Source organism: Oncorhynchus tshawytscha, linkage group LG05, assembly GCF_018296145.1.
Source record: "Oncorhynchus tshawytscha isolate Ot180627B linkage group LG05, Otsh_v2.0, whole genome shotgun sequence".
NCBI classification, from domain to species: Eukaryota; Metazoa; Chordata; class Actinopteri; order Salmoniformes; family Salmonidae; genus Oncorhynchus; species Oncorhynchus tshawytscha.
In genome coordinates, this window is record NC_056433.1 from 81185653 (window position 1) to 81210549 (window position 24897).

Consider the following 24897-nt stretch of genomic DNA (forward strand, 5'->3'; position numbering starts at 1 on the left):
TTAACCAGGTAGGCAGGTAGCCTATAACCCAATGCAGCAGGCCTGTAGCCTATAACCCAATGCAGCAGGCCTGTAGCCTATAACCTGACGCAGCAGGCCTGTAGCCTATAACCTGACGCAGCAGGCCTGTAGCCTATAACCTGACGCAGCAGGCCTGTAGCCTATAACCTGACGCAGCAGGCCTGTAGCCTATAACCTGACGCAGCAGGCCTGTAGCCTATAACCCAATGCAGCAGGCCTGTAGCCTATAACCTGACGTAGCAGGCCTGTAAAATAAGGTAAAGTACAGAGTCTCAGCTAGCTGTGACATCACTTGTCGCATAGCGCTGAGGGACCAGAGGAGAGGTTTAGGGTTAGGGGAAACACATTCAGGAAGCTGTGTCCGCTGATAAGACCGGAGGGAAGGAGATGTGTGACGTAGATGAAATGGAACTTCCTGTAAAATAAGGTAAAGTACAGAGTCTCAGCTAGCTGTGACATCACTTGTCGCATAGCGCTGAGGGACCAGAGGTTTAGGGTTAGGGGAACACATTCAGGAAGCTGTGTCCGCTGATAAGACCGGAGGGAAGACATACGTAAAGACAAATACACACAATTTCAACGTTTTTTTTGTTTTTTTGTTGTTGAGAATAAGACGGATAATTTGTAAGAGTTTCTTTTGGCGTTACCTTTAGGACGTATGGTCTCTGGGTAGTGTGATCGTCACTCCTGGACATGGCAGGTCTCTATGGACTGAAGATCCTGCTGCTGTGTACTGGGCTCATAGAGCTGGCCATATGTAAGTACAGTATGATACCCAGGGGATGGGGCTGATGGGAGGGCTGTTATCCCTTTAATGGTGACAGGGCTGTGGGGCATAAATTCACCAATAAAGTACATGGAATTGTTTTAGAAAATGTATCCCGATGCGATCACTCAAGGAGTGTAAGAGGTGAATTTAATAAGGTTGATCAAATCTAATTTACTTGAGGCATTTTTCTACAGGAATTTCAAATGTTGACAATGGATCAATCATGTTTGAGAGAGGGATAAAATAAAGGGCTGTGGTTCAAGCAGGATATGGTATACTTATTTTCAGACCATTCAAAATGTAAATAACTTTGTTAGGTTTAACTATTAAAAGTGAGTTGGACTAGAGTAACTCTGAGATTGTCAAGTCCTTCTAAAAACTGTCTGGGTGGGCGTCACCTGGAGGACTAGCTTTTAAAGAGGAGTCTGCTGAGTTGGTCCCCTCATGTTCCCCTCAGAGAAAGGACACACCTGATTAGTGATTACTCAAATTCTTACTCTTAACTTGGTCCACTAAAATGCATTCAGTGACTGGATATCTATCTAGATCAGGGACTTAACATCTAAGTAATACTCTGAAGCTAATACCTGCCTTTCACTGTGCAACAACGCTACATTCAAAACCTCTTGCTCTGTGTGCAAAAGTGCACCCTTGTTTGTGTATATTTAGTGTGAATCTCCAATACATGTGAATATAGAATGTACTTCTACCAACTGCAGTAAGACACACAGAGTTCAGATGTGGGGTTCATTTTAGACAGATCACAGCTCAACCACTTCCATGTTCCATTTTGAGCGGCCTTTTCAATTTTGTCTGCACTGTCGTGGAAATTTCCTGTATTACCAATAAATGAGAGAACAAATCACACACTTAAATTTAACTTTTAATAATAATTAAACTTCACCTTTAATAATAATTAAGCTTTTGCAATAGCATTTGACTTTCAACATTTCAGTATCTCTAATAAAAAGTTGAGAGTGGTCAACATAATGGCAACTGAGATCTTTTATAGCAAAGATCCACCCCCTAGTCGACATGACAAACCACAGATAATAGGAACTTCACAAAGAAAGATTTTTACTTGAGAGAGGAGTATCCCATAGCCATACAGCATTAGCTATAAATTATCGTTCAGTTTGGTCTCCTAAACGAAGTTCTAATCTGTTTCTTGGTACAACATAATACCAAAACATTACCTCATCCAATGGATATATCAATTGTCAATTCTCGATACTCCCATCTCAAATACAACTCCTCCTGGACAAGCTCACTGAAGACAGTGAGCCTCATAGGTCATATACTAGGTCAAGATAAGGGCAACCTTAGAGGGGACATACACTGTTTCCAGATACTGCCATCCTCCTCCCCCTAATGAGAAAAATAGGGAGTGACTAGCACACAAACATTGTGGAGCCAAGAGATAATTGGTTCCCCCTCAATCATCCCTTCACATGGTTTAAAAGATACGTACACATATGAAGACAAGCCTGACCTCTCCCCTCTCTGGGGCCCAAGTAACTGAGCCCTAGCAGAGAAAGGATAACTGCAAACTGCCAACACTATAGTCCAAAAAGAAGACATTCTAATAACAAATATCTCACATAAGCATTATTATGTAATCTTATCTATGTTACCCAACTAATTAGGATTCATCCCCAACAGCAATTCCTGGTATAGCTATGGCTGTGATCAGGGCCGGTCCTTTACCGTTCTGCCACACTAGGCGAAACCAAAAAAAATGCACTGGCAAAACTAGAATAGTCCCAGTAAGCAAAATTAATTTGAAAAGAGGTCTAAAAGATACATTTTCCAGACACTGAAGTTAGGTTCAATTTAGGTTCTGAATGAAAGGTGAAAAGATGTGTTTTCCATATGTTTATAATAAATATTTTCCAGGATGTTGAAAAAAACATATTTTCTTGATGTTGAAATTAGGTTAATTTCGGTTCTGAATGAAAGTTGAAAATATTTAATTTATAGCCTTCATTTATTTGGGACAAATCAAGACTAGTCCAGACCGTACAAAATGTGAACCAAACATTATTGATTTAGATTTGGTCTGGACCGGACCAAAAATCAATGTCCGTGGACGTGGAAGTCAGGCCGGTCCAAAAAAAGAATTCCAAAAGGCGTCGGCCCATGCTTACTGAGGTGTAGCCTACAGTATTGCCTGAAATTCAATTGTATGAATGCCCATCTATGTGGTAAGCCTACCGTTTTTAAAACACAAAAAATAAGAAAAAAAGAGGGCTCGTGCTTAGTGGGGTGTGGCCTACCGTGTCGGCCACGATGGAATTTTATGAATGCCCATCCATGTGGTAGGCCCACCATTTTGTAAAACAGGCCGTTGAGTTGGCTTTATTAATCCTGATTCCTGTAACTAATCAATTTGGCTATTTAATCTATGAATATCAGCTACCCAACGTTATCTGGAATTATCGTGAGCCTATTTGCAATGTGTTTACACAGTGGGAAATGCAGAGGTATTCTCTTTTTCTCTATGATCAGCTTGTCAAAAATGTTTAGGATACAAACTTGAAACCACTGATCAGGACAATGAGGTGAAACTTGTCCATTTTACTTGAACCTGTCTTGGTTTTAGGATATGTTGTTTGTTAACATGACAGCACATTTTTTATTTGATTGGGCATACTTTACTTTAGGCTATTTGATCTGGAGAAACCTGATGTAAAACGTGTCTGTCTCAGTGTCTGTCTCATTACATTGTCATCCATTTTATCTCCAGCCTGTAGGCTACAGAAAAGGCCACATACTCTTTCATCCGTATATGTAGATGTCAATGTCTGCTACATGATTTATGTTAGAAGCGATGCATCTCTCCAACAGCATCCTGGAGAGGCGTGCTGGGAGTGGACAAGCAAAATATTTTGTGCCCCTACCTTTGACAAAGTGGATACTGCTTATCACAGGATGGCATCAACGCTCACCTAAAAAGCTGTCATTGTTTTGGGGCAGAATTACGTCAGGTTTTATGTATTGTTGTTGGAGTTACATCTTGGTGAATTCAGCTCAGAAAATTCTACCCTCGTCAATCTGCCTCCATAGGCGATGGCCTCTTCCTGCCTAATAACCATGCCGGGCCGTGGCTGAGATGAAACTTAAGAACATGACTAGAGAAAAGCAGAAGCCTTTGAAATGAAGAGGAGTAAAGTGAGGATTCTAAGGAGTAAAGTGTTTTGCAAGACTATTTTGAACTGGAATAAATGCTGCACTTATTGACAATGACCAATACAATTCCAGTTAAAATAGAACATTTTAAGAAATACTGTGGCCTACCATTACTATATCCATTACTATATCAATTATTATATCCATTACTATATCCATTACCATATCAATTATTATATCCATTATTATATCCATTACCATATCAATTATTATATCCATTACTATATCCATTACCATATCAATTATTATATCCATTACTATATCCATTACCATATCAATTATTATATCCATTATTATATCCATTACCATATCAATTATTATATCCATTATTATATCCATTACTATATCCATTACCATATCAATTATTATATCCATTACTATATCCATTACCATATCAATTATTATATCCATTATTATATCCATTACTATATCCATTACTATATCCATTACCATATCAATTATTATATCCATTACCATATCAATTATTATACCCATTACTATATCCATTACCATATCAATTATTATATCCATTACTATATCCATTACCATATCAATTATTATATCCATTATTATATCCATTACTATATCCATTATTATATCCATTATTATATCCATTATTATATCCATTATTTGATCCATTATTTCATCCATTATTAAATCCATTACTATATAAATTATTATATCCATTACTATATCCATTACCATATCAATTATTATATCCATTACTATATCCATTACTATATCCATTATTATATCCATTATTATATCCATTATTTGATCCATTACTTTATCCGTTAATATATCCATTACTATATCCATTACCATATCCATTACTATATCCATTATTATATCCATTACTATATCCATTACTACATCCATTACTTTATCCATTATTATATCCATTACTATATCCATTATTATATCAATTACCATATCCATTACTATATCAACTATTATTTCCATGACCAAATCCATAAGTATATCCATTACCAAATCCATTATTATATCCATTACCAACATCCATTACCATATCCATTATTATATCCATTACTATATCCATCACTATATCCATTACAATATCCATTACTATATCCATTATTATATCCATTATGATATCCATTACTATATCAATTACTATATCCATTATTATATCCTTTACTATAGCCATTACCATATCATTACTATAACCATTACCACATCATTTACTATATCCATTATTATATCAATTACTATATTCAATACTATTCCCATTACTATTTCCATTACCATAGCCATTACCATATCCATTACTATATCCGATATTATATCCATTACTATATCCATTACTTTATCCATTACTATTACATTACCATATCCATTACTATATCCATTACCATATCAATTATTATATCCATTATCATATCCATTATTATATCCTTTACTATATCCATTACCATATCCATTACCATATCATTACTATAACCATTACCACATCGATTACTATATCCATTATTATATCAATTACTATTCCCATTACTATTTCCATTACCATAGCCATTACCATATCCATTACTATATCCGATATTATATCCATTACTATATCCATTACTATAGCCATTACCATGTCAATTATTATTTTCATTACTTTATCCATTACTATTACATTACCATATCCATTACTACATCCATTACCATATCCATTACTATATCCATTACCATATCAATTATTATATCCATTATTATATCCATTACCATATCAATTATTATATCCATTATTATATCCATTACTATATCCATTACCATATCAATTATTATATCCATTACTATATCCATGACCATATCAATTATTATATCCATTATTATATCCATTACTATATCCATTATTATATCCATTACTATATCCATTACCATATCAATTATTATATCCATTACCATATCAATTATTATATCCATTACTATATCCATTACCATATCAATTATTATATCCATTACTATATCCATTACTATATCCATTATTATATCCATTATTATATCCATTATTTGATCCATTACTTTATCCGTTAATATATCCATTACTATATCCATTATTTGATCCATTATTTCATCCATTATATTAAATCCATTACTATATAAATTATTATATCCATTAATATAGCCATTACCATATCCATTACTATATCCGATATTATATCCATTACTATATCCATTACTATAGCCATTACCATGTCAATTATTATTTTCATTACTTTATCCATTACTATTACATTACCATATCCATTACTACATCCATTACTATATCCATTACCATATCCATACATATCAATTATTATATACATTACTTTATCCATTACTATATCCATTACTATACCCATTACTATATCCATTACTATGTTATTACCATATCAATTATTATATCCATTACTATATCCTTTACGTTATCCATTACCATATAAATTATTATATCCATTACTTTATCCATTACTATATCCATTACCACATCCATTACTGTATCCATTACTATATCAATTACCATATCAGTTATTGTATCCATTACTTCACCCATTACCATATCAATTATCATATCCATTACTTTATCCATTACTATATATCCATTACCATATCAATTATTATATCCATTACTAAATCCATTACTATATCAATTATTATATCCAATATTATATCCATTACTATATCCATTATTATATCCATTATTATATCCATTACTATATCCATTACTATATCAATTACTATATCAATTACTATCCATTACAGTTTTTGGTACCCTTCCCCAAGTCTGTGCCTCGACACAATCCTGTCTCGGAGCTCTACGGACAATTCCTTCGACCTCATGGCTTGGTTTTTCTCTGACATGTACTGTCAACTGTGGGACCTTATATAGGCAGGTCTGTGCCTTTCCAAATCATGTCCAATCAATTGAATTTACCACAGGTGGACTCCAATCAAGTTGTAGATACATCTAAAGCAGGATCAATAGAAACAGGATGCACCTGAGCTCAATTTGGAGTCTCATATCAAAGGGTCAGAATACTGATGTAAATAAAGTATGTCTGTTTATTTAATTTTTTATACATTTGAAAACATTTGCAAAAACCTGTTTTTGCTTTGTCATTATGGGATATGTTGTGTAGATTGATGAGGGAAAAAAGCAATTTTATCAATTCTATAATGCTGTAATGTAACAAAATGTGGAAAAAGTCAAGGGGTCTGAATACTTTCCAAATGCACTGTATATATATATATATATATATATAGTGCCTTCAGAAATTATTCACACACAATACGCCATAATGTGGAATTGTGTTTTTTGACATTTTTACAAATGAATAAAAAATGAAATGCAGAAATATCCTCAGTCAATAAGTAGTCAACCCATTTGTTATGGCAAGCCTAAATAAGTTCAGGAGTAAACATTTGCTTAATAAGTTGCATGGAATCACTCTGTGCAATAATAGTGTTTAACATGATCATACTCAGTGATGTGTTGTATTGGATTTTCCCCAAACATAACACTTTGTATTCAGGACATAAAGTACATTTCTTTGCCACATTTTTAGCAGTATTACTTTAGTACCTTGTTGCAAACAGGAGCATGTTTTGGAATATTTGTATTCTGTATAGGCTTTCTGTGACGGTCGTCCTCCTCTTCATCTGAAGAGGAGTGTCGAGAAGGATCGGAGGACCAAAATGCGGCGTGATATGTGTTCATCATGAATTTTAATAAAGAAAACACTGAACACTGAAACACACTATACAAAAACAGTAAACAAAATAACAACCGTGAAGCTAATGCGAGCTGCGCTGAAACAAGCAATCAACATAGACAATCACCCACCAACAAACAGTGCAACCCAGGCTACCTAAGTATGATTCTCAATCAGAGACAACTAATGACACCTGCCTCTGATTGAGAACCATACTAGGCCGAAACATAGAAACACCCAAATCATAGAAAAACAAACATAGACTGCCCACCCAACTCACGCCCTGACCATACTAAATAATGACAAAACAAAGGAAATAAAGGTCAGAAGGTGACAGTACCCCCAAAGGTGCGGACTCCGGCCGCAAAACCTTAACCTATAGGGGAGGGTCTGGGTGGGCGTCTGTCCGCGGTGGCGGCTCTGGCGCGGGACGCGGACCCCACTTCACTATAGTCTTAGTCCGCCTTATTGTCCGCCTCCGTGGCTTTCTAACCATGGCCACCCTTCTCAATGACCCCACTGGACAGAGGGGCGGAAGCTCTGGAGAGAGGGGCGGAAGCTCTGGAGAGAGGGGCGGAAGCTCTGGACAGAGGGGCGGAAGCTCTGGACAGAGGGGCGGAAGCTCTGGACAGAGGGGCAGCTCGGGATAGAGGGGCAGGGGCTCTGGCGCCTCTGGGCTGAGGGGCTCTGGCGCCTCTGGGTTGAGGGGCTCTGGCGCCTCTGGGCTGAGGGGCTCTGGCGCCTCTGGGCTGAGGGGCTCTGGCGCCAGCGCCGGACAGGCGGGAGACTCCGGCAGCAGCGCCGGACAGGCGGGAGACTCCGGCAGCAGCGCCGGACAGGCGGGAGACTCCGGCAGCAGCGCCGGACAGGCGGGAGACTCCGGCAGCAGCGCCGGACAGGCGGGAGACTCCGGCAGCAGCGCCGGACAGGCGGGAGACTCCGGCAGCAGCGCCGGACAGGCGGGAGACTCCGGCAGCAGCGCCGGACAGGCGGGAGACTCCGGCAGCAGCGCTGGACAGGCGGGAGACTCCGGCAGCAGCGCCGGACAGACGGGACCACCTGCAGGGAGGAGACAGAGAGACAGCCTGGTGCGTGGGGCTGCCACAGGAACCACCAGGCTGGGGAGACCTTCAAGAGACTTGGTGTTAGGAGGAGGCACCTGAAGGACCGGGCTGTGGGGGAGCACTGGAGCTCTGGTGCACAACCTTGGCACCACTTTCCCAGGCTGGACAACTACTCTAGCCCGGACCCTCCAGAGTGCAGGTACAGGTTGAACCCGGCTGTGTGTAAGCACGGGAGATCTAGTGCTTACTACACGCACCTCTCCCTTAGGCTCCACTCCCACATTTGCCCGGCACGAGCGGAGCACAGGCAGAGGACGCACTGCACCCTCCCAGCGCCCCGGAGACACAGCACGCAGAGCCGGCGCAGGATACCCTGGCCCAAAACTGCGTACCGGCCACCAGACCCGCTGAGCTGGCACCATACGCCCTGGCTCGATGCCCACACTCGCATGGCACTTTCGGGGGGCTGCCCTATAGCGCACCGGGCTATGGGCAAGTACTGGCGACACCGTGCACTTAACCGCATAACACGGTGCCTGACCAGTAATGCGCTGCTTATAATAAGCACGAGGAGTGAGCTCAGGTCTGCTACCTGGCTTAGTACCACACCTCGTCTGCCCCCCCCAAAAAAGTTTTTGGGGGCTGCCTCTCGTACCTGTCGCACTGCCGTGCTGCCTCCTCATATCGCTGCCGCTCAGCTTTCGCTGCCTCCAGCTCTGCTTTGGGGCGGCGATATTCCCCAGCCTGCGCCCAGGGTCCCTCTCCGTTCAGTATCTCCTCCCATGTCCAGGAGTCCTGTGATGCTGGCCACTGTTGTTGCTGCTGCTGCTGTCGTCGCTGTCCTTTACCACTCCGCTTGGTCCTTGGTTGGTGGGTGATTCTGTCACTTTTTATCAAGGTGGATGGAATCAGGCGCAGAGAGCAGGTTTCAGTGATTCGACAGTTTATTCTCCGGCGCACGAAAAACACGGTCAACCCAACACCCAGGGTGAATAATCCAACACAGGATCAAAATAGACCGGAGAATAAAACACAAGTACTACACCAAATGACATGAATACAAAAACAATCCCGCACCCAACTCACGCCCTGACCATACTAAATAATGACAAAACAAAGGAAATAAAGGTCAGAACGTGACACTTTCTTCTTTTCACTCTGTCATTTAGATTAGTATTGTGAACTACTACGTTGTTGATTCATCCTCAGTTTTCTCCCATCTCATCATTAAACAAAGTTTTTTAAAGACACCATTGGCCTCATGGTGAAATCCCTGAGCGGTCACCTTCCTCTCTGATAACTATATTTGTATTGACTGGGTGTATTGATACACCATCCAAAGTGTAATTCATAACTTCTCCATGCTCAATGGGATATTCAATGTCTGCTTTTTTAAAATGCATTTACCAATAGTTGCCCTTCTTTGCGAGACATTAGAAAACCTCCCTGGTCTTTGTGATTGAATCTGTGTTTGAAATTCACTGCTCAACTGAGGGACCTTACAGATAATTGTATGTGTGGGGTACAGAGGTGAGGAAGTCATTTAAAAGTCATGTGAAGCACTATTATTGTACAGTCCATGCAACTTATTATGTGATTTGTTTAACACATCTTTACTCCTCAATATATTTAGGCTTGCCATAACAAAGTGGTTGAATACTCATTGAGTAAAGACATTTTAAACGTTTCATTTTTTATTAATTTGTAAAACAAAAATGATATATTCCACTTTGACATTATGGGGTATTGTGTGTAGACCACTGACAAAAAATCTCAATTGAATTAATTTTAAATTCAGGCTGTAACACAATAAAATGTGGAACAAATCAAGGGGTGTGAACTTTCTGAAGTCATGTTATGACTTCTACAAATGGTGCGGTGGAGGAGTCAAACGCAGAGAGCAGGTAAGGTCGTACGTGAATCTATTTATTCCAATGACAGCGGAGACATGGACATGCCAACACTAGGGCGTAAGAAACCACCCATCCAAAATACACCGGACTAAAACTGTCCGGAAAATAATGAGGAATATTTTTCAGGTGACGGGTATACAACTTCAGGAGGTCAGTTGGTCTTAAAATTATTCTCTAATTCATGTCTTTATCCCCCAGAATCAGTCATGATTTCTCCACATCTGAAGGTGACCGTTGCATGATTGCAGATGCTATTCACATTAATGCTCAGAGGCAGCAACAATGTGTCCAGCTCCAAAGTTGGTCAACCCCATAGAGATCCTGTGCTTCTACATTTAGCTCTATGGGGTAAAATCTTCATCTCAGCCTCTCACTCTCACTCTCACTCTCTCATCCAAGGCTCCACAAGAACAATACCCCCACCAGGAACAGTAGCCATCATCAACAAACCCACAAGCATTCCCATCACACCTTTAAACTCTCAGACAGCATCCATCTCAACCACTCCTCCACCCATAAATGACCAAGGTAAATACTACACTGGAGTGTCCGGGTGTAGGCGACCTCCGTTTACATTAGTGATATGTTTGATTTCTCTCTCTAAAGTGAACTCAGAGTGTTAGTTGTGAAATGTCAGTTGTGGTGATTTTGAACACACTGTCTATGTCACAGACGAAACATGGTTTGGTAAGTTCAGAATAAGAACAAGAGCATTGTAGTTTTGAGCCTCCATCAGTCAACCAACCAACCAACCAACTATCCACTCACTTCTCTCCTGCCTCAACTCTCCCCAACAGAAACTTGCAGCACTCACTCTGTCACTTTTATCCACAGACAAAAGCATTATCTCCAGTACTTCACCCACACAATCCACCAAGAATGCAAACGACTCCACAGGTAAACCTGCAAAGCAGAATCTCTCATAGAGTCATGCTGGATCTGTTGGAAAATAAGCATTACCAGGAGCTGATCACATCATTTTTTATTTATTTTTTATTTATTGTGATTTCTCTCTCTAACTGAGATGATTTGTATCAGGCCCTTTACTTCAAAACACCACCACCATCACCACGACAGCCACTACAACCCTCTCACCTTCACTCAGTTCGCTTACCCCCACCTCAAACATCATCACTCGGGCATCAAGCCAAGCTACCCTCTCCAACGGTAATGTATACCTCCTCCATTAACGTCTGTTAATGCTGTAAAATGTGTTGTTTCTGTCTCACATCAAAAGTGTGTCGTTCTCTATTTTATAGTAACTGGCGACTCGAGCACAAGCACTTCTGACCCTGCAAGCACCCTCAACCAAACCCAGACATCTGACCCTGCAAGCACCCTCAACCAAACCCAGACATCTGACCCTGCAAGCACCCTCAACCAAACCCAGACATCTGACCCTGCAAGCACTGCAGTCGCCCAAACCCAGACATCTGACCCTGCAAGCACTGCAGTCGCCCAAACCCAGACATCTGACCCTGCAAGCACCCTCAACCAAACCCCAGCCTTTTCTACAAACACCTCCACCTCTCAATCCCAGGCCTACAAAAACTCTTTGCCTACAAGCACTCCACCCATTCACAACCAAACCTCACCTGCAAGCACCCTGACTTCCACTACAGCTATCCCCACAGGTTGGCCTCTTCTCCATGGGATGCTGTGTTGTGTCTATTGATAGTAGATCATGTTTCTCCTACTGTTGTAATGGAATGTTGTGATGTTGTAATGGAATGTTGTGATGTTGTAATGGAATGTTGTGATGTTGTAATGGATTGTTGTGATGTTGTAATGTAACGTTGTTCTCGTGGATTCTCACCTGTCTGTTCCGTCTTTCAGGCAGCCAGACTAAACCAACACCGCCAAAGTGTGAGTTCCAATTATTTGGTTTGAGATGCATTCTAAGACTGTGCATGATAGGGATAGTTCACCTGAATAAATAAATAAATAAATAAATAATGATCAATCTTTTCATTTAATCTTATAGGTACATACACGGTCACGCCTGTCATCTATGGCTTTCGGATTGACTTAAAGGCCTCAACCTCCGACACATACAACATATCGTACCAGGATGAATCAGGACAACACATGACTGTTGAGCATCAAACGGTGAACAACACTATTGTGGTATCATTGAAGCCTTGCAGGAAATACACTTTTACGACGATTCAGCCTGAATGTGAACTCCAAGGAAATAGCACTCTGAGGACTGAGAAAATGGGTATGTCAAAGGCACTGAGCATACACTGTTTAATAAGGTATTATTTGTTAATTACATATGAACTAATAATCCTTATTAAATCCTGTGGCTAAATAATGCTTTGGAGGAAAACAAATTGTGGGATGTAACAGTCACTGTGTTTAGTAGTAACATATAGGGATCTTTTTGGGTTGAATCTCAATACAATGACAAATTACTTACTTATAATAACTATTATGTAAAATCACTTGTAGTTAACTAGCTGTAGACTATGATACTTATCTAAAATAATACATGTTGGAAAAATTGTTTAAAAAAAATATTTCTTTTAACAAATGTTTGCACGATTTAGATGACCTAGAGTTTTCCACCAACACGAAGCCGGGATATTTGTGTTATGTGACGAAATGGGATATCAGTGATGCTGAATGGAACAGTCCTGTTATCACCTGGGACAAAGACAACTGTTTTGAGCTTTTAGATGAACATTTCTGCACAAACTTCACAACCAATGTAGCTGTGCCTGGAGATTGCAGTGTCAACATCAGCAAAACTATACCCATAACAGCAGGTGAGATTACTATAAATACTCAGAAAGAAAAATATTTAAAATGTTAAATGGGAATTACTCAACAGCAAAGGACATTTCTCAATCACTATGACCTGCTATCCTTTATTTAAACAATCCTGACCAACAGTGTACAGTGCATTCGGAAAGTATAGTATATGACGCTACAAGCTTGGCACACCTTTATTTGGGGAGTTTCTCAAATTATTTTCTGCAGATCCTCTCAAGCTCTGTCAGGTTGGGTGTGGAGCGTCACTGCACAGATATTTTCAGGTCTCTCCAGAGATGTTTGATCAGGTTCGGGCTCTGGCTGGGCCACTACGGACATTCAGAGACTTGTCCCGAAGCCCTGCGTTGTCTTGGCTGTGTGCTTAGGGTTGTTGTCCTGTTGGAAGGCGAACGTTCGCCCCAGTTTGAGGTCCTGAGAGCTCTGGAGCAGGTTTTCTTCAAGGATCTCTCTGTACTTTGCTCCATTAATCTTTCCCTCAATCCCAACTAGTCTCCCAGTCCCTGCTGCTGAAAAACATCCCCAGAGCATGATGCTGCCACCAACATTCTTCACCGTAGGGATGGTGCCAGGTTTCCTCCAGACGCGATGCTTGTCATTCAGGTGTTCAATCTTGGTTTTATTAGTTCAGAGAATCTTGTTTCTCATGGTGAATCTTGTTTTCTCATGAGAGTCCTTTGGATGGCTTTTGGCAAACTCCAAGCGGGGTGTCATGTGCCTTTTACTGAGGAGTGGCTTCCGTCTGGCCACTCTACCATAAAGGCCTGATTGGTGGAGTGCTGCTAAGATGGTTGTCCTTCTGGAAGGTTCTCCCATCTCCACAGAGGAACTCTGGAGCTCTGTCAGAGTGACCAACGGGTTCTTGGTCACCTCCCTGACCAAGGTCCTTCTCCCCCAGGCGGCCAGCTCTAGGAAGAGTCTTGGTGGTTCCAAACTTCTTCCATTTAAGAATGATGGAGGCCACTGTGTTCTTGGGGACCGTCAATGCTGCAGAAATGTTTTAGTACCCTTCCCCAGTGCCTTGACACAATCCTGTCTCTGAGCTCTACGGACAATTCTTTCAACATCACGGCTTGGTTTTTGCTCTGACATGCACTGTCAACTGTAGCACCTTATATAGACAGGTGTTTGCCTTTCCAAATCATGTCCAATCAATTGAATGTACCACAGGTGGACTACAATCAAGTTGTAGAAACATCTCAAGGATAATCAATGGAAACAGGATGCACCTGAGCTCAATTTCGAGTCTCATAGCAAAGGGTCTGAATACTTATAATAACTGTGAACAACATTTATAAAAATCTGTTTTCGTTTTGTCATTATGGGTTATTGTTTGTAGATTGGTCAGGATTTGTATTTATTTAATACATTTGAGAATAATGCTGTAACATAACAACTTGTGGAAAAGGGAAGGTGTCTGAACACTTTCCAAATGCACTGTATACTCTTAAAAGATTAGTCCAAATGAGGACTAAAAGAGATCCTAATAAAGTAAAATATCAAAGGCTGTGGCCCCATTGTACACGGCTGCTGATAAACCATCATTTGTTAACCAGTATCACTATTTTGTCTCTTTTGTGCATAGCTATAATTAAATCTTTCCTATTTTGAAACAGAGTATTCTACAGTCAAACACTCTCCCAATCTGGAATTCAAAAACGTACTCCCTGTTGAAATAGTATGGAAAAACAAGCCAAAAAACTGTAGCCCTAAAGATCTGGACATTCATTACACCTGTGAAGGTAAAAATAATGTTTCCACATTTCATATGAATTTACATATGATAACAATTTATTTTTTCAAAGGAAGAAATCACTAATATTCTTGTTTTTGTCCCAGGAAACAACGGGTCTATCAACTTGGATGATTTGGAACCCTTTCAGAAATACAACTGTAGTGGAAAGTTTACTCACAACAGTAAAGTCATCAATACCAAGTCCATTGACATTGAAATCAAGTGTAGTAAGTTATTATACAAACATTTTTTAAGATAAACTCTCCCTCGACTTAAACATTTGAATACTGAAAATAGCCTATAACAAGACATAACATGCATTTATTTCAGTATCACTATGATCATATTATTCTCATATTTCACTCCGTAGAAGTGGACATTACCCAAACGTCTACAAACACCTCCATAAGCCTTAAATGGACCAATGACAGCATTAACTGCCCCAACAATACTCAGCTATTTCACTCCTGCGTTTCCTGTAGAATTGAGACTAAAGTTAAAGGTAAGCTACATTTTAAGTAATTATTTTACCCACCAAACAAATTAACCTTATTTTAATGATAAGTCCCTATGGAAAACACAGGTATGTATGTTTTCCTAAAGATGTGGTTGCCTTTACAATTGTATGTCCCTGGCAGCTTGTCAAACAAGCAGTTGCCTCAGGTGGGAGATGAGATCATTTATATATATATTTAAAACAAACTGATAAGAATTACAGATCAAGCTTTGACTCCTTTTTCATCCATTTTTCAGATTGTTACACCACGGATGAATTACATTATGATTTTAATAAATTGCAGCCGTTCACAAAGTATATCTGTTCAATTGAGCCAAGGTACAAAGACATGAGCTACGATACACTCAAAAAAGTGTCTAAGACAATCCAAACTGCACCTGGAGGTAAGTGTGACATACGTTGCATATATCATTTCATTTACAATATATAGCAATATGATGATTTTTAACATACTGCAGCAATCTTTCCACGATGCAGATGTTGAAGTGAAGGGTGCTGAGTAAAAATGTTTCTGAACAGTAGTAAATGATCATAGAATATGAAGTGGAAGAATGCAGTTCACAACAGGCCTATATGAAATAACTGCTGCACATCTGTTGGGATCTGTGAACAGGATGACCATAATATAATCTGTTGCCTATGTTTGTGTTTGACAGTACCTGATGAGGTGGTGAAAACGAGTCTGACTTATACTCAGAACAATGCTTTTACCATTACATGTGAGGAATTAAAGCCAGTTCAGTGGAAGGGAAAAGAGAAGTGGTACATTGCAACGATCACTGGGTCTGAGACAAAAGAACAAAAACATAAAAAATGCAATTTTACATTTGCGGACCTCGGCTATTCAACAGACTACACAGTTCAGGTACGTTACTCAACATTCATACAGTAAAACCTAATGTATTGACTATGCTGTAATATATCGTGGCATTAGATACTGCTGAATGAAATGCTCTATGTACTGTATGTAGATGAGTTAAACAGAAGATGTAGAAATGGTGTTTCACCAGTATGTCTCTCAGGTAATGTGTTCACATAGTCAGGATGATCATTAACGAGAGTATTGGCTTGATTATTGTGCGTTCCTGTTAACCCAGTGGGTTTGTGGGGACCAGGAGCTATTGTGATAGAAGGATCATACATGAATGTCTTCTTTTTTCAGATCTTTACATACAATGGGAAATACAAGAGTAAACCAATAGAAAAACACATTACTACTCGCTGTAAGTAGTTTTACATTTCCAGATATTTTTATTTTTATTTTATTTCACCTTTATTTAACCAGGTAGGCAAGTTGAGAACAAGTTCTCATTTACAATTGCGACCTGGCCAAGAGAAAGCAAAGCAGTTTGACACATTCAATGACACAGAGTTACACAATTATAGGTGGCTATGTACAGGTGCAGTAATCTGTGAGCTGCTCTGACAGTTGGTGCTTAAAGCTAGTGAGGGAGATAAGTGTTTCCAGTTTCAGAGATTTTTGTAGTTTGTTCCAATCATTGGCAGCAGAGAACTGGAAGGACAGGCGGCCAAAGAAATAATTGGTTTTGGGGGTGACCAGAGAGATCTAGCTACTGGAACGCGTGCTAAAGGTGGGTGATGTTATGGTGACCAGCGAGCTGAGATAAGGGGGGACTTTACCTAGCAGGGTATTGTAGATGACATGGAGCCAGTGGGTTTGTCGACGAGTATGAAGCGAGGGCCAGCCAACGAGAGCGTACAGGTTCGCAATGGTGGGTAGTATATGGGGCTTTGGTGACAAAACGGATTGCACTGTGATAGACTGCATCCAATTTGTTGAGTATGGTATTGGAGGCTATTTTGGAAATGACATCGCCGAAGTCAAGGATTGGTAGGATGGTCAGTTTTACAAGGGTATGTTTGGCAGCATGAGTGAAGGATGCTTTGTTGTGAAATAGGAGGCCAATTCTAGATTTAACTTTGGATTGGAGATGTTTGATGTGGGTCTGGAAGGAGAGTTTACAGTCTAACCAGACACCTAGGTATTTGTAGTTGTCCACGTATTCTAAGTCAGAGCCGTCCAGAGTAGTGATGGCGGGCAGGTGCAGGCAGCGATCGGTTGAAGAGCATGCATTTAGTTTTACTTGTATTTAAGAGAAATTGGAGGCCACGGAAGGAGAGTTGTATGGCATTGAAGCTTGCCTGGAGGGTTGTTAACACAGTGTCCAAAGAATCTTATGCAGAAGCCTGCAATAAATATACTCAAGTCAGACTGATTGAAATGATACACTTTGTATGAATATTACCTTTCTCTGACTCCAATTAACAAAATAATATGACTTTGATGAACTGTATGAACAAGTAGCCATTTATCCCTCCTCCTCCCTCCATTCATGGTAGGCTAAACAGCATTCAGTGTTGCTTTTACATTGTTGAGTAAAAGTCCCTTTACCACTCTTCTCATCTGTTTTCAGACAATGACAAAGCTGTGACTGTGTTCCTCATCATCCTGACGTCTCTGGCTCTCCTCTTCTTTCTCTACAAGATCTACAACCTGCAGCGCAAGACGTCCAAGTGAGTATTTAGTCAGTTCCTGTCTGACAGGAAGTCTTCAAATGCTACAGTAGGCTTCAGATTACCTTCAGATTGTATTTGAAGAGGTAGCTGTGTACAGTCATGGCCACAGCTATTCCACAGCTAGCCCATTCCCTTGGCTGAGAAGCAACACCACACATGAATGGTCTCAGGATGCTTTACTGTTGGCATGACACTGGACTGATGGTAGCGCTCACCTTGTCTTCTCCGGACAAGCTTTTTTCCTGATGCCCCAAACAATTGGAAAGGGGATTCATCAGAGAAAATGACTTTACCCCAGTCCTCAGCAGTCCAATCTCTGTACCTTTTGCAGAATATCAGTCTGTCCCTGATGTTTTTCCTGGAGAGAAGTGGCTTCTTTGCTGCCCTTCTTGACACCAGGCCATCCTCCAAAGGTCTTCGCCTCACTGTGCATGCAGATGGACTCACAACTGCCTGCTGCCATTCCTGAGTAAGCTCTGTACTGGTGGTGCCACAATCCCGCAGCTGAATCAACATTAAGAGACGGTCCTGGCGCTTGCTGGACTTTCTTGGGCGCCCTGAAGCCTTCTTCACAACAATTGAACCGCTCTCCTTGAAGTTCTTGATGATCCGATAAATGGTTGATTTCGGTGCAATCTTAACTGACAGCAATATCCTTGCCCATTAAGCCCTTTTTGTGCAAAGCAATGATGACAGCACATGTTTCCTTGCAGGAAACCTCCATGGTTGACAGAGGAAGAACAATGATTCCAAGTACCACCCTCCTTTTGAAGCTTCCAGTCTGTTATTGGAACTCAATCAGCATGACAGAGTGATCTCCAGCCTTGTCCTTGTAAACACTCACACCTGTGTTAATGAGAGAATCACTGACATGATGTCAGTTGGTCCTTTTGTGGCAGGGCTGAAATGCAGTGGAAATGTTTTGGGGGGATTCAGTTCATTTGCATGGCAAAGAGGGACTTTGCAATTAATTGCAATTCATCTGATCACTCTTCATAACATTCTGGAGTATATGCAAATTGCCATCATACAAACTGAGGCTGCAGACTTTGTGAAAATGTATATTTGTGTCATTCTCAAAACTTTTGGTCACGACTGTACATATCCCAACCAGAAGTGATGGATTACAGCATCCTCACTGAGCTAAAGGCTAGAGCTGACGCTTTTAAGGTGTGGGACACTAATCCGGACGCTTATAAGAAATCTCGCTACACCATCCGACCCCCATCAAACAGGAAAAACGTCAATACAGGACTGAGATTGAATTCTACTACACCAGCTTGTACGATCGTCGGATGTGGCAGGTGTTTGCAAACTATCACGGATTACAAACCCTGCCGTGAGTAGTTCAGTGACGCGAGCCTACCAGACGAGCGAAATACCTTCTTTGCTCACTTCAAAGCTAGCAACACTGAATACCAGCTGTTCCGGACAACTGTGTGATCATGCTCTCCGTAGCCGATGTGAGTAAGTCCTTAAAACAGGTTAGTATTTACAAGGCCGCAGGGCCAGACAGATTACCAGGACGTGTACTGAGAGCTTGCGCTCACCAACTGGCAAGTGTCTTCACTGACATGTTCCTCTCCCTGACCCAGTCTGTAATACCTACATGTTTCAAGCAGACCAACATAGTCCCTGTGCCTAGGAACGCCAAGGGAACCGGTCTAAATGACTATCGCCCCATAGTACTCACATCTTTAGCCATGAAATGCTTTGAAAGGCTGGTCATAGCTCACGATACCATCATCCCAGACCCTCTTTATCCAATTCGAATACCGCTCGAACAGGTCCACAGATGACGCAATCTCTGAGCGTGTGAGCGTGTACCTTCAGCATCTTGTGAGAAACTGATCTCCTGATCAATCTTGCTCATCTTCAGGCCAGAGTTTGCTCATGAAGCTGCTGGTTAAAGTCCCTCAACCAGTCTGGTAGTTTTTCTGACTCAGCCAGTTTCTTGGCCACAGCCTGCTCCAGCTCTGAGCAGACAGCTCTGGTCTCCAGCTGTTCAGTGAGGGGAGAATCAAGGTAATTCTGGAGCTTTGTGTTCCTGGTCTGCTCCTCTGGGATTTGAGTTGGTTCGCTTGAAGCTGAAACTTCAAGCTGGAGCATTTATCCGTCAGTGAGACCTGAAGCTGAGATAGGATGAAGTTTTGTTCCCTATCAATGGTCTTGAACTCACCAGCTGTATCCTGGAGCTTGATCTGGAGGTCTTGGATCTCTGGGATCAGCTCCTGGTGTTCGGCTGACAAGGTGTGGAACTCAGAGAAGAGTTATTGGTGTTCGTTCTCCAGTGCCCAGTGTTTGGCCTTTAACTCCTGTAGCTCTATGACTGTGGTCTAGCTCTCCATAGTCAGACTCTCATAGCAGCTGCGTTCAGCCTGGAGGGAGGAACTGAGAACTTGCTCTTCTCCAAGGCCAGAGTGTGCTCATGGAGCTGTTGATTGTCTCTCTGGAGACTCTTTCTGGAGTCTCTCTGGATTCTCTCTATCTCTGGAGGCTCTCTCTCTCTGGAGGCTCGCTTCCAGCCGGGCGCTTCGTGCTTTCTGTCTATCCACAGCTTCAGCTTCTGCAGCTCCTTAACGCTGGTGTGCCTCTCCACGGCCAGAATAGCACACTCCTCTAGTGGTGTTTGCTGCTGAGAGAGGGAAGCCTGAAGGGCAGACTGGAGGTGCTGGCTCTCCTCCTCCAACAGCTCAGAGTCTTGTTGGTCGGCATTAAGGAGCAGGGAATCCAGGGAAGCTTCCTTCGCTGTGTTCTGCTCCTGCAAGGCCTTCAATGCCAGTAGGATGTTGTGCATGTTGGAACTGTGAGTCTTCTCTGCCTCGAAAGCTGAGGCCATTTTATTGGCTGCCAGCTGGAGCTTGACGTTGCTTCCACTGCTCCTCAGCTAGCGAAGCCTGAAGAGAAGCTTTGGCTGACCTCGCGCTTACCATAGCCTCTCTGTGAGACCAGCTCTGAATCCCTCCTATCATCACTGAGGACCTCATGGGCACACAGGCACCTGTAACACAATATATTATTTTAAGTGTAGCCATCCTCTTTCTGCAACATATTAACTCACCTAAAGAACAGCAGAATTACTGTGACCAGTTCACTCAATAGTAGTTCAATCGAGTACAGGATTAACTGAATAAACAGCAGAGACAGAATGCAATATGGAATTGCATTAAATACTTTGGGGGTTTGGCACCTCGTCTCAGAGGAATGCTCCTTGGAGCCAGATGCTGATGACAGGTAACCCTTTGCTGGGCAGCTGACAACACAGAAAGAGAACTCTTCCTGCTGGTCCTCAAGGATGGAGGAGGTAGACTGTGCCTGCATCTCCTTGGCTGAGTCCTCTTCACAAAGGTCCTGAAGCAGCAACACCACATGAAGCAGATGTGTATAATGTTAGTATTGATCCCTCATTGAGCAGCATCTTTACCCACTACCATAAATCCAGGATATCAAATAGAGTTAGAAAGGACTTTTTTTATTTTTCCATTATTTTTTACCAGGAAAGTTGACTGAGAACAAGTTCTGATTTACAGCAATGACCTGGGGAATAGTTACAGGGGAGAGGAGGGGGATGAATGAGCCAATTCTAAACTGGGGCTTATTAGGTGACCATGATGGTTTGAGGGCCAGATTGGGAATTTAGCCAGGACACCAGGGTTAATAACCCTACTCTTTCGATAAGTGCCATGGGATCTTTAATGACCTCAGAGAGTCAGAACACCCCTTTAACGTCCAATCCGAAAGACGGCACCCTACACAGGGCAGTGTCAGCCCTGGGGCATTGGGATATGTTTTTCTTTTTTTTAAGATCAGAAATACTATATCTCTGTCCTACTGCTCACTAGAATACACTATATCTCTGTCCTACTGCTCAACAAAATACACTATATCTCTGTCCTACTGCTCACTAGAATACACTATATCTCTGTCCTACTGCTCACTAGAATACACTATATCTCTGTCCTACTGCTCAACAAAATACACTATCTCTGTCCTACTGCTCACTAGAATACACTATATCTCTGTCCTACTGCTCAACAAAATACACTATATCTCTGTCCTACTGCTCACCAAAATACACTATATCTCTGTCCTACTGCTCACCAAAATACACAATATCTCTGTCCTACTGCTCACCAAAATACACTATCTCTGTCCTACTGCTCACCAAAATACACTATATCTCTGTCCTACTGCTCACCAAAATACACAATATCTCTGTCCTACTGCTCACTAGAATACACTATATCTCTGTCCTACTGCTCAACAAAATACACTATATCTCTGTCCTACTGCTCACCAAATACACTATATCTCTGTCCTACTGTTCACCAAAATACACAATATCTCTGTCCTACTGCTCACTAGAATACACTATATCTCTGTCCTACTGCTCAACAAAATACACTATATCTCTGTCCTACTGCTCACCAAAATACACTATATCTCTGTCCTATTGCTCACCAAAATACACTATATCTCTGTCCTACTGTTCACTAGAATACACTATATCTCTGTCCTACTACTCACCAAAATACACTATCTCTCTGTCCTACTGCTCAACAAAATACACTATCTCTGTCCTACTGCTCACCAAAATACACAATATCTCTGTCCTACTACTCACCAAAATACACAATATCTCTGTCCTACTACTCACCAAAATACACTATATCTCTGTCCTACTGCTCACCAAAATACACAATATCTCTGTCCTACTGCTCACCCAAATACACTATATCTCTGTCCTACTGTGCACCCAAATACTGCTGGACTGTTTTAAGGTGCAACAACCTTCTACCACACTGTTCTAGATACTTTACACACATATGACTGATTTACCTTCCTTGTGGTCCATTGAACAGTGATGGATTTTTTTGAGCCTGTATTTAACTAGGCAAGTCAGTTAAGAACAAATTCTTATTTACAATGACGGCCTACACCAGCCAAACCCGGACGACGCTGGGCCAATTGTGTTCCGCCCTATGGGCCTCCCAATCACAGCCGTTTGGGATACAGCCTTGATTCCAACCAGGGTGTCTGTAGTGAGATGCAGTGCCTTAGACCACTACTCCACTCGGGACTTCCAGACCACAGTTACTTCTTCAGCCTTAAAATGTTTGATATTGTTCTGAGCTGCCACAGTTTTCAAGAGTAGCTTCTGGCTGTCCTTGCTGTCAGCCAGCTTATCTTTCTCTGTAGGGGGCCGTATCAGCCGCTGAGACTTGGCAGCAAATCCAGCCTTCAGCTTGCAGATGGTCCTCTTCTGGCCTGCCAGGTGTTCCAGCCTCTGGTTCAAACAAGTTCTCTGGCTGAGGCTTACTCTGTTCACAAGAGAGACCATGGTCATAATGTACATGTTAACAGTGGACACTTGGATCCATGACATGGCTCAATAAAACGTGTGTGTCTGGAGACAATGTAAAAATATCAGTTACCTCTGCTTGACATCTTGTCCTTTTTCTTTCTCTCATCCTGTGAATGTTGATCATTTTCACTCCTCTTGGAATGACCCATCCCGGATCCGGGAGAATTGTCATCAACTGCCACTAATTAGCATAACGCAACGGACAAAAAATATTACTAGAAAATATTCATATTCATGAAATCACAAGTGAAATATATTGAAACACAGCTTAGCCTTTTCTTAATCATGCTTTACAGCCAAAACAAGACAAGCATTTGTGTAAGTTTATCGATAGCCTAGCATAGCATTATGCCTAGCTAGCAGCAGGCAACCTGGTCACGAAAATCAGAAAAGCAATCAAATTAAATTGTTTACCTTTGATGAGCTTCGGATGTTTTCACTCACGAGACTCCCCGTTAGATAGTAAATGTTCCTTTTTTCCAAAAATATTATTTTTGTAGCCGAAATAACTCTATTAGTTCTTCACGTTTGCCTGAGAATTCGACCAGAAATTGCGTTCACGACAACGCCAAAAAATATTCAAAATTAGCTCCATAATATCGACAGAAACATGGCAAACGTTGTTTATAATCAATCCTCAAGGTGTTTCTCAAAAATCTATTCGATAATATATCAACCGGGACAGGTGGCTTCCTAGTAGGAAAGAGAGAAACAATGGCCGCATTTGTCTTTTACGCACAAAACACTCTGAGAGCCTCCAGCTGACCACTTACGCAATGTTGACTTTCAGGCTCATTTTCCAAATAAAAGCCTGAAACTATGTATTGTGACACTAGACACATTAGGGAAGCCATAGAAAAGGGAATCTGGTTGATATCTCATTCACTGCTCAATAGGGACACATAGGAACGCAGAGCTTTCTAAATAAGAGTCCCTTCCTGATTGGATTTTTCTCAGGCTTTCGCCTGCAATATCAGTTCTGTTATACTCACAGACAATATTTCTACAGTTTTGGAAACGTTAGAGTGTTTTCTATCCTAAGCTGTCAATTATATGCATATTCTAGCATCTTGTCCTGACAAAATAGCCCGTTTACTTTGGGAATGTTATTTTTCCAAAAATGAAAATAGTGCCCCCTAGATTCAACAGGATAAAAGGAAGGCTACTTGACTGCACTGTATCAGTAACCTAGGCTACACTTGTAGGAAAAGGGCTCTAGGTCCAGGTAAAATGCTTTTGGGTTCCATGTAGAACCCTCTGTGGAAAGAGTTCTACATAGAACCCGAAAGAGTTCTACATAGATCCCAAAA

The 24897-nt window shown here is 41.2% G+C and overlaps 1 protein-coding gene across 4 annotated transcripts in view; it reads left to right on the forward strand.

Moving 5' to 3' along the window:
• The first annotated feature begins 480 nt into the window (after positions 1–480).
• Positions 481–24897, forward strand: part of LOC112236159 (receptor-type tyrosine-protein phosphatase C) — a 42669-nt gene continuing 18252 nt past the window's right edge. The window contains exons 1-16 of one of the 4 annotated variants that reach the window (XM_042322486.1): positions 481–575; positions 675–778; positions 11057–11185; positions 11492–11554; positions 11696–11824; positions 11917–12291; positions 12494–12523; positions 12642–12878; positions 13210–13428; positions 15049–15174; positions 15272–15394; positions 15538–15669; positions 15921–16067; positions 16341–16549; positions 16847–16907; positions 18120–18219. In XM_042322486.1, coding sequence (XP_042178420.1) covers positions 715–778; positions 11057–11185; positions 11492–11554; positions 11696–11824; positions 11917–12291; positions 12494–12523; positions 12642–12878; positions 13210–13428; positions 15049–15174; positions 15272–15394; positions 15538–15669; positions 15921–16067; positions 16341–16549; positions 16847–16907; positions 18120–18219 — 2144 coding nt within the window. In that variant the 5' untranslated portion in view covers positions 481–575; positions 675–714. Of the gene's footprint in view, positions 779–11056; positions 11186–11491; positions 11555–11695; positions 11825–11916; positions 12292–12493; positions 12524–12641; positions 12879–13209; positions 13429–15048; positions 15175–15271; positions 15395–15537; positions 15670–15920; positions 16068–16340; positions 16550–16846; positions 16908–18119; positions 18220–24897 lie in introns of all 4 variants that reach the window. The other 3 variants (XM_024404736.2, XM_042322487.1, XM_042322488.1) reach the window with 3 other exon arrangements.